The sequence below is a fragment of the Benincasa hispida genome, chromosome 8 (assembly GCF_027475165.1).
Source record: "Benincasa hispida cultivar pf3 chromosome 8, pf3_genome.v1.1, whole genome shotgun sequence".
Taxonomy (NCBI): domain Eukaryota; kingdom Viridiplantae; phylum Streptophyta; class Magnoliopsida; order Cucurbitales; family Cucurbitaceae; genus Benincasa; species Benincasa hispida.
Window position 1 is genome coordinate 30734277 of NC_143485.1, and position 9775 is coordinate 30744051.

General features: G+C 30.5%; 1 protein-coding gene and 1 non-coding gene across 2 annotated transcripts; both read left to right on the forward strand.

Moving 5' to 3' along the window:
- Positions 1-1506: 1506 nt before the first annotated feature.
- ARA7 (Ras-related small GTP-binding family protein) lies at positions 1507-5540 on the forward strand. The gene is made up of 7 exons (XM_039039428.2): positions 1507-1845; positions 2690-2767; positions 2865-3032; positions 3768-3816; positions 3926-3999; positions 4191-4284; positions 5078-5540. The coding sequence occupies exons 1-7, from the start codon at positions 1807-1809 to the stop codon at positions 5173-5175; spliced, it is 600 nt and encodes a 199-aa protein (XP_038895356.1). The 5' UTR covers positions 1507-1806; the 3' UTR covers positions 5176-5540.
- Positions 5541-8824: 3284 nt separating this feature from the next.
- On the forward strand, positions 8825-8896 carry TRNAW-CCA (transfer RNA tryptophan (anticodon CCA)). The gene has a single exon. It is a non-coding gene; the product is annotated as a tRNA-Trp (tRNA).
- The last annotated feature ends 879 nt before the right edge of the window (positions 8897-9775 follow it).

Sequence of the window (9775 nt, forward strand, 5' to 3'; positions counted from 1 at the left end):
TGTTTTCTTATCATTATTTATTTTCAATTTCATCAACCAACCTTCAATTACTTTTCATTGGTTATCACTTAGTCTCCAAACTTTTTTCTTTTAAAAAAGAAATAGCATAAACACCCATCCAAACCAGCAGCTATACCACCTCTTCTCCTAACACTGAGGAGAACCAAAAAGGAATGTCATAGTTTGCAAACAAAGAGCCCTCTTCAGAGGAAGACAAGGGGCTTTAAACAGGGGAAAAAAAACAAAAGAAAAAGAAAATGATCTTTATTGACCACCTTGAGTGAGTAACTTTAACGATCAGCTCCAGACTTTGACAACTACCTTCGACGATAAAACTTTGACAACTAATTTCAGTATCACCTTCATGCGACTAACTTTGAGCTCCGACAACCACATTCGACTACAAACTCCGACAAAAATCATCATCCATGATCAACTTCAACGACCACCTTCGCGCAACCAACTCCGATGACCAACTTAGGGCTCCGAAAACCATCTCTGGCGACAAACTCCAACTACCAACTATAATACTACCTTCATGCAGCCAACTTCAAGCTCCGACAACAACCTCCAACTACAAACTCTAGCGAAAATAATATTTGATAATCAACTTTGACCACCATTTTCGACTATTATAAGACCAATGACTGTTAAAGTATGTTGTAAGATTGTTGATTATATAAATAATAGTATTTTCTCTACATTAAGTGCAATATTTATACTTAGAAAATTGTAAAATGCATTTTTATTTAATTGAATTCACATATCAGATGAGCGTGTTAATAATATTTGGAAAAACATGTATGTAACACATAACAAAAAAAAAAAAAAAAAAACCATGAAATGAAGTTTTTTTTTCTTGGAACATTTTCTTGCAAGAATATAGTGGAAAATAAAGATTTGTTTTGTGATAGTGAAGTTGTTGAAAAAACGTGATGACATTTCATTGGCTACTAAGATGATGAAGAAGATTCAATTAAAAAGAATTCATGATAGAGTAAACATACAAAGTAACAATATGAAGGAGAAGAAAAACCAGAAGAAGAAGATGAATTCATCGAAAAATATTAGGAATAAAACATTTTGATTTCTCTTTAGTCTTCCATTTTGTTTAACTATATTCCCGCAAGAAATATAGTAAGTTAATTGTTGTTCTTGACCTAAAAAAGAAAGAAAAAAAAAAGAAAAAAAACTTTAAAAATTGGAAGAACAAAATTTGCCATCCATATTTTATTCAACACAAAGATGAGTAGAATTATTGAACATAAAAGTTTCAAAACAAAAATAGATATTATAAAAACAGATTATTTAGAGTTTGAAAAATTGTCTCAAATACCCAAATAGATGACCTCAACTCTACATCACAAAATGCATACATATAATTTAGATCAAATAACAGACGTATGAACTTCAGACATTCTATCTCAATTCAGCGTCTTAAACAACGTTGATATATTTTTTTTTCTATTTCACTATCTAACCCCAAACTAAAATGATATTTTAATCATAAAACAACTTTATTGTAATGGAAGAAGAAAAACGTGACAAGAAAGAGAGAGGAAAGAGGAAATGCAAGGAAGGGAAAAAAAATACATTTAAAAGTAAATTTCCAATCGCTGTCGTGTGTATTCGAGTTGTTCTTGTTCACCTTGAGGAGAGAAATAAAGAGGGGTGTTTTGCTTCCAAGAGAGGCATCTGTCCTTATTGTTTTTGCTTTGCTTTCGTCTTTCTTAACCCTTTTTCTCCCGTCAACGCCTGTTCTTCCACAATTCTCTTCGATCTTTGTCTTGATTGCGGGTTACGGCCATGGCCACCAGCGGAAACAAGAACATTAATGCCAAATTAGTGAGACTTTTCTTCCCTTTTTCGTTCTTAAAGTTTGATTTCCTTTTTCTCTCCAGATTTTGTTGTCAAATCGCGATGTGGGTATATTCGATTTTCTTTTTCCATAATTGGGTTTTGATTATCGTTCTACTTTTCATCGTCAATTCGATTTGGGTCTTGCTTGGCTTAATCATTGCTAGTTTCGATTTGTGGGTGAATTCTGATCTGGGGTTTAATTTTTTTCGCGAAGAACTGAAACTCTCGCGGGTTTGATTCTATCAAAATTCTGTTGCGTGCGAGCCCGTTTTTCTATCTGCAGTATTTCTTGTTGGTTGTATTTGAGAAATCCCTGTTTGCATTCTCTATATGATGATTGTTGGGATTATTCCCAATTTATAATTCGGTTGTGATCTCAGCTAATTCTCTGCATTTTATATTGCAGAAAGTTTTGTAGTATCCCTTTTTGATTTTCGAGGTTTTGTTTTTACGTTTTCTTCCCTTCCTTGTGCAAGTAATTCATAAAATTTTTTATACTAAAACTAGCAAGCTTATGGTAACTTGATTATGTTAGTCATCTTATATGAGTTTTATTGCTGTTCCTGCATATTTATGGTGCTATGGAGCCATTGTACTCTGCTGACTAGTAGCCTTTTCTTTTTCCTGAACAACTTGGTCGTAGTTTATTAACTTCATATTATGCTTGGCATTATTTTTATCATCCAGTTGTCCCATTTCACTGGCAATCATAATCGGAATTTTATAGTTGAAAAAGGAAATGGCTGGATGGACTATGTTAAGCTACAACTACTTTGCAATAACACATATTAAATCCAGTTTATTTATTGTACCTTTGTTTTGTGCTCAGGTGCTTCTTGGTGATGTTGGTGCTGGGAAGTCGAGTCTAGTGTTGCGTTTTGTTAAAGGGCAATTTGTAGAGTTTCAGGTTTGTTATATGTCATTTGGTTTTGGCTATTGAAGTTTCTGAAAGGGCTTTCCATCTTGACCATATGTATTTTTTTTTTAATTTTTCAATTATGCAGGAATCAACTATTGGTGCTGCGTTTTTCTCTCAAACATTGGCTGTAAATGATGCCACTGTGAAATTTGAAATCTGGGATACAGCTGGGCAGGAGAGATACCACAGCTTGGCTCCAATGTATTACAGGGGTGCAGCTGCAGCTATTATTGTCTATGATATTACTAACCAAGTAAGTGGCGTTTGAAAACTCTTATTGGGTTACATATAGTCTAGGAACAAATGAATTGTTATTGTGCTTGGGCGTTACATCTTCAAAATTCAAGGCACGTGCAATCAGCCATTTTAATGAAATATGTCTGGGGATAAAAGAAGTATTATATGTCTATGAATTAAGTCCCAGCCATTTCTTTAAAAAAGTTATTGCTAAAAAACTTAGGATTTCTTTTTTCTTTTTTCTTTCTTTTTTTTTTGAAAGAACTTTTTATGGGAGCTAAAAGAACCTAAAAATTGGCCAACGAATTAAGTCCCAACCTTCTCTTAAAAAAAAAATTATCGCTAAAAGAACTTAGAATTTCTTTTTTTCTTTTTTTTTTAAGAATTTTTTATGGGAGCTAAAAGAACCTAAAAATTTGCCAACGGGTATTCGACTTTAGATAAGGAAACTCAAACTGCAACAGAATTGATGTTTGGAACTTTTAAGCAAGTGCCGATTTGTAAAGTTATTAAGAGGTTTAGGGTTTAATAAATAATCTCATAGTGGTGCATACACCCGTCTTTGTATTAGGGTGGAGAGCTATGAGTAATGACTTCTATGAGTACCCTTCTGAAAAATGACATGCTCTAAAGTGTAAACATATCAGTCTTCACTGGGGATTGACTATTCTTTTATATACTACTGTAATTGAATTGGAACGTTATTCCTTTTCATACTCAACTTTTTTGGGTATCCTCTATTTGATTGCAGGCTTCATTTGATCGGGCAAAAAAATGGGTTCAAGAACTTCAGGCACAAGGTAGTCTTACTGTTGGATTCAACATTATGTGAACTTTTAATAAGTGAAATTTGTGTGGCACTTGCCTATCTGAATTTGTTTTACCAATTGGATCATCTCCTTGCATCAGGCAATCCGAATATGGTCATGGCTTTAGCTGGGAATAAATCAGATTTGTTGGATTCTAGGAAGGTTGCTGCAGAGGCAAGTACCCCAACCCCGGTCTTCTTCCTTTTCTGTTACTTTGTTGAACTGGGATGCATTTCATACAAATAAAAAACATATTTCTGCTAGTGAAGATCTTTTCCTGTTGGAATTTTGTGATTTTCAGTTGAAATATCTATCACGTATTTTGTGCTAAGCCATGACTACTGGTTCAACTGTTGCTCCTACAGGACGCCCAAACATATGCGCAGGAGAATGGGCTTTTCTTCATGGAAACCTCTGCAAAAAGTGCTGCTAATGTCAATGATATCTTCTATGAAATAGGTAAGTAACTAGGACTTATGAGTTTTATTTTACTTATTTATTTTTAAAGAAACAATTTCATCGATGTTTGAAATATATCCAATGGGGTACAAAAGGGCCCTATTCAAAGGGTGTACAATTTAGAATTATGGGGTACAAAAGGGCCCTATTCAAAGGAAATTAAATTGTAATCTTTCAGCGGCTGTAAATTTTTACATCGAAAGATATCATTGTAAATAGCTAACTAAAACTTCTTTGGGGGATCTTTCACAATTCTTGAAGATTCTGACATTCCTTTCATCCCAAAGCTTGGACAAAACCCCACAAACGATGCAGGACCATATAATCACCATATAATATTGGTCATTCTAAGCCAGCCAGTGGAATCCCCTGGGGAACTCGTTGTCAAATTCCTCTTTTATGCTTAGGATATCACTGGACTGTAGTTTTAAGAAATTGGAGTATAAGGTGCTAGAAAAGGAGAACGGAGTTTACTGAGTGTTTTAAATTTGTTTTTGAGCGGACAGTGCAAAAGATGAGTTATAAAACCCTTGGTTCTGTGTCATTCATATTTGTTTGGTCAACGGGATTATGATTTGAAATGCAATATAAGATGTGAGTTTCATGAGTATGGGTACATTAAGTCGTGATAGCAAACCTACAGTTTGGGACAAGTAAATTTGTATGCAAGTCTTAATCTTGAGGTTTACAGAAAGTTATCGAAGTTCCCACTTCCAACCACACGCCCACCACACAAAAAGGGTAAAAAAATGATGAAATCTAGTTGATTTTGAATCCTTGTTTTTCTATGCAGCAAAGAGATTACCACGAGTGCAACCAGTACAGAATGCACCAGGAATGGTTCTCGACAGACCTGCTGAAAGGGTTGCGAGCACGTCGTGTTGCTCGTAGAACTTCATCCTTGTTCTGTTCTAAGGTGTCAGCAGCATGTCCTTCATCTGTATGCAGAATTATAAAGAAAGAAAGAAAAAGGGAAAAAAAGAAAAAAGAAAATGGAAGAAAGATTGTTGATGTTGGATGGATTTATTATGATGTGTAAATTGACTGTTGTTTTTTAGATATGCTCTTATTTTGCAGCCACCAGAAAAGTGGCAGACTACATTTGTGTTTATATATGACCTTGGGCTTGCTTCACATCCACAGTTATGCACACTCAAAAACTCCCAACACTCCCACACTAGAAGCAGAACCTGTGTGAATGTGATTAGTTGTTTAACTTCTTTTGTTAGTGAAGTATTCAATATTTGATGCGACTATGATAGTATCCTTTTCTTGATTTCTTTTTTCTTAGTGGCTAAGGTTGATTTAAAATGTAAAGTAACAATACTTTGGTATTGGGATAAACACGACAAGATTGTTTGGGTTGGTTCGTTTGGAATAATTTTTCAAATGTTTTAATAACTTTTAAAGCAATCGAAAAGTCAGTCTGATTCCAAATAGAGTTTGATTTAATGAAGTTAAGGTTGAATTGGGTTTGCCGACTGAAAAATCAAACAAAGGATGAAGCAATGCATGAATAGAAAACCGACCTCATGGAATCATTTCTTACTTTCCATCTTAGAATAATGTATAATTTAACAAGACACTTTGAAATCTGAGGAAATATAATTTAATAATTTAATGTTAGGCCCAAGTACCTTTTAGTCCCTAACCTGTTACATGTATTTTCAAAAAAAAAAAAAAAAAAGGAAAAAAAGAAAGGTCTCTTAAGTATAATATTTCAATTGACATTGATCAAAATATTGCATCCATCTTCTCCATCCTCCTATAATAGGTTTCTATTATATATATTGTGATATAAACGAGGGTTTGAAGATGGTTTGTGATTTAGCTTATCGATTTTATGATATACTTTGATATTTATATTTTATAATTCATATTGAGTCAATCTATGGTGTATGCACTATGATATAACTGATTAAGGAAAAAGGTTAAATAATATATACTGCACTGTCATATCATTATGAAACGAAGTTTTAAAAACGTTTTTTCTTTTTTAATTTAGGCATTCAGTTTTATAACATTTACTATAACCTATATACTTTATAATTCCTATTAAGTTAAAATGTGACTTATGCATTCTGATATAACTGATATATACTTTTAATTTATATATTAATTTATGTATTGTGGTATAATTGATATGTACGGTGTGTTATAAGAAACTGTGTGATATATAATTTACGTACCATGGTATAACTGATATATATTGTTTTATATCCACATATTGTAATGTTTTAGGAAAATGGTATAAGTAATATGTCTTATTTTATACTATCGATTGGAACTATTGTAGTGATAAAAACCATCATAATACTATGTTTTACAATATACTTCGACAAATTAAATCCCCCTAATTGAATATAATAGGTCATATTCTCTTTTCAATATTAAGAAACTTCGTAAATTTAATATGGAAAAAGTTAATCATAATAAATAACCTTCAATAGACTCTGGGCTACTCTCTAAAGGGTTCACTTTGGCCCTATTTTTCATTTAAATTCTATACATGTAAATACACAATAATTTGGACATTTATGAAAATAAGTTTTTGTAGAGATAAGTTTTGTAACGGGTATGAATCTCTAAATATACTTTATTTATTATTATTATTATTTTTTTATAATGTTCTTGATTGTAGCCCATTAGACTCTAGTTCTAATTAATCAAATGATCATCTTTTATTCCTAAAAAAAGGAATAGAGGAAATGATCATCTTTTATTCCTAAAATAAGGAATAGAGGAAAAAAGGAAAATTATTCTAAATGATAAGATTGTTGAAAATATTTACAAAATATAGTAAAATTTTAGAACTATCAATGATAGACGCGGATAGACACTGATAGACTCAGTGATATCAATATTGAAGTTTATCAGTATCTATCAGCGTCTATCATTGATAGTTCTAAAATTTTGCTATATCTTGTAAATATTTTGGTTTATTTTTCTATATTTAAAAACAACCAAAAAAAAAAAACTTACAAGTGATTATATATTTAAATAATTTTAAAAGTTGTAATATGCATGTTTATGTGTTATTTCTATTTTTGGTGCATTGAAATCAATTAGAATTTTACAATATATAAATTTTGTTCACTAACACGTTCATCTAGCTTCCGTTTAATATTTTACAGCCATAACATTAACATAATAATGTAATTGAGTTGGATTTAAGTCAAATTCATTTAAGATAAATGATTCGAGTGAAAAATAACATTGCGCTCAGAATTGAGCAATATTTGAAAGATACAAACAATAATTGTATTATTGTTGTTAATTTTACATTAGGGCTTATTTATATTTGATAATCTAAAGTTTTTATATTTTAATGTATATTATATATATACACACACACACAAACACATCAATAAATTATTAGAATAAGGAGAAAAGTAAGGAATAAAATACAATAAACAAGAAACAAAAAACGAAAATAGCTATCAAATATATTTTTGTTTTTTATTTTTAGAAAAATATGAAACAAAAAATGTGAAAAAAAATAAGAAACAAGAAACAGAAACATCATCAAATGGGCCTTTTTGATAAAATTCGACTTTAGATCTCAAAAAGTTGATTATGGTATTTGGTAAATAAACATTAAATTATTTTGTTTTATATAAAAAACTAAAATAATCCTACATTAACATTTGTATTCTTTTATAATTTATATTTTTAGATAATTGTTTAAAATTTTATAGTTTTGATTTAGATTAATAGTTAAGTATTAAGGAAAATAGTTTTATTAATTTTTTTAGAAATCATTATGAAATGATTTGGAAAAATTGGTTGCAATCAACTTACGAGAAATTAGGAGATATATTTTGGTTATAAAAGAAAGATACTAAACATATAGAATATATCTTAATATTGAAAATTAAAAATTTAGTAAAAGGTTGGTAGGGATTGCTTTTAAAAACTACCTTAAAATAAAAGCCCGTTTTAAACGCGATTTTAATAGATTTAATTCTAATTTGTTTTATCAAACAAAAAATGTTAAATTTGTTTAAATCTCAATTCAACAGATTTAAAAGTTTAGAGTTAAAATTAATACAATTTATCAAGTTGAAGGTTAAAATCGATTGAAATGAAAGTTTAAGATTAAAATTGATGTAATATGACAAAGGGTAAAAATGATTTTTTCCCCTTAAATTTAAAGTTGTAATTGTTTATAATGACTTAAAAATTTTGATATGGTGTAACAATTTTTCTTGGAATGAGAATTTCATATAGAAATTAACTATCTAGATGATTTTATATAAGAAATGAACTATTTATGAATATTTTTAAAAGAATTTATTTGACATAAAATATAAATGTACAATAATTAATAGTTTGTTTGAAATACATTTTTAAATATAATTTAAAAAATATATCATTTTAGAGAAAATTTTAGTATTTGATAACCACTCAAAATAGTTTTTGAAGAGTATTTTAAATAATTTTTATAAAAAATATTTAAGTAAAAATGAGTTTTTTGAAAAATATTTTTTCCCCTATTGCTTTATATTATTATTGTATAGTGAATAATAGGGCAAGTCATGGATCCGTGGCGCAATGGTAGCGCGTCTGACTCCAGATCAGAAGGTTGCGTGTTCGATTCACGTCGGGTTCAAAATTTGAAATTATATTTTTTTTTATAGATCAATAATTAAACATTGTTAATTTAGTGTTTCCTTGAGTTCAATAAACTATAACATTAGAAAATAATCAAATATTACAATCCATTTCCCTTTTGCAAGTGGATGCCCACATTGAAACCTCATTTGCTTTTCTTAATTTTATAACTGCAAGCTTTAGATTCCGTAAAGGAAAAAAATTAATAATAATAAAAAACAATCAAACCAGGCCACAATTTTTTCTGAACATAAATAAATTAGAAAGAAACAAAGAAAGCATTGAAATTTATCCTAACCCTAACTGACTTCAAAAGATAAAGTTGTAAAAGAAAAAAAAACATTGTAATATAATGGATTTCACCTTGATGAGGCAACATAGAAAGCAAAACTTGTTCATATAAATTATAATCCGAAATAAAATTAAAAGCTAACAACTAATATTCTAAATGGATAGAGGAGAAAAACAAAAAGAAAATGAGTGATCATTTATTCAAAACAACTACTTGGATCAAAAGATTTGATCTAATTACGAAATTCCGTATTTATAATCGTATGATGGTGTCAAATGCCATAAAGTAACGCTGCAGCGCCACTCTACCTAGGGTTGACAACGAGGCATGTCCTCATCTCCGATGAGGGAATTTATCAAATGGCGGGAGCGGGAGCGGGAGCAGGGATTCCCCGTCGGGGAAACAGGTTAAATTTAAACCATGTTTCCCCATGTGGGAGCAGGGATTCCACGTCAGGGACCTATTTCCTGTTTTTCCTTTTGTTTCCCCATGAGGACCTCTTTTTTTAGACCTAAAATTCCTTTGATTTGGACTTAGACATTTTAATTGGACTTAGATTGGGCTAAATTTAAACCAACTAAATGT

What these genes read in the sequence shown, in the direction of transcription:
- ARA7 (XM_039039428.2), top strand. Translation starts at nt 1,807, where the DNA reads ATGGCCACCAGCGGAAACAAGAACATTAATGCCAAATTA. An exon ending in GGCAATTTGTAGAGTTTCAG is followed by an intron (nt 2,768 to 2,864) that starts GTTTGTTATATG and finishes TCAATTATGCAG; the next exon opens with GAATCAACTATTGGTGCTGC. An exon ending in CTAGGAAGGTTGCTGCAGAG is followed by an intron (nt 4,000 to 4,190) that starts GCAAGTACCCCA and finishes TTGCTCCTACAG; the next exon opens with GACGCCCAAACATATGCGCA.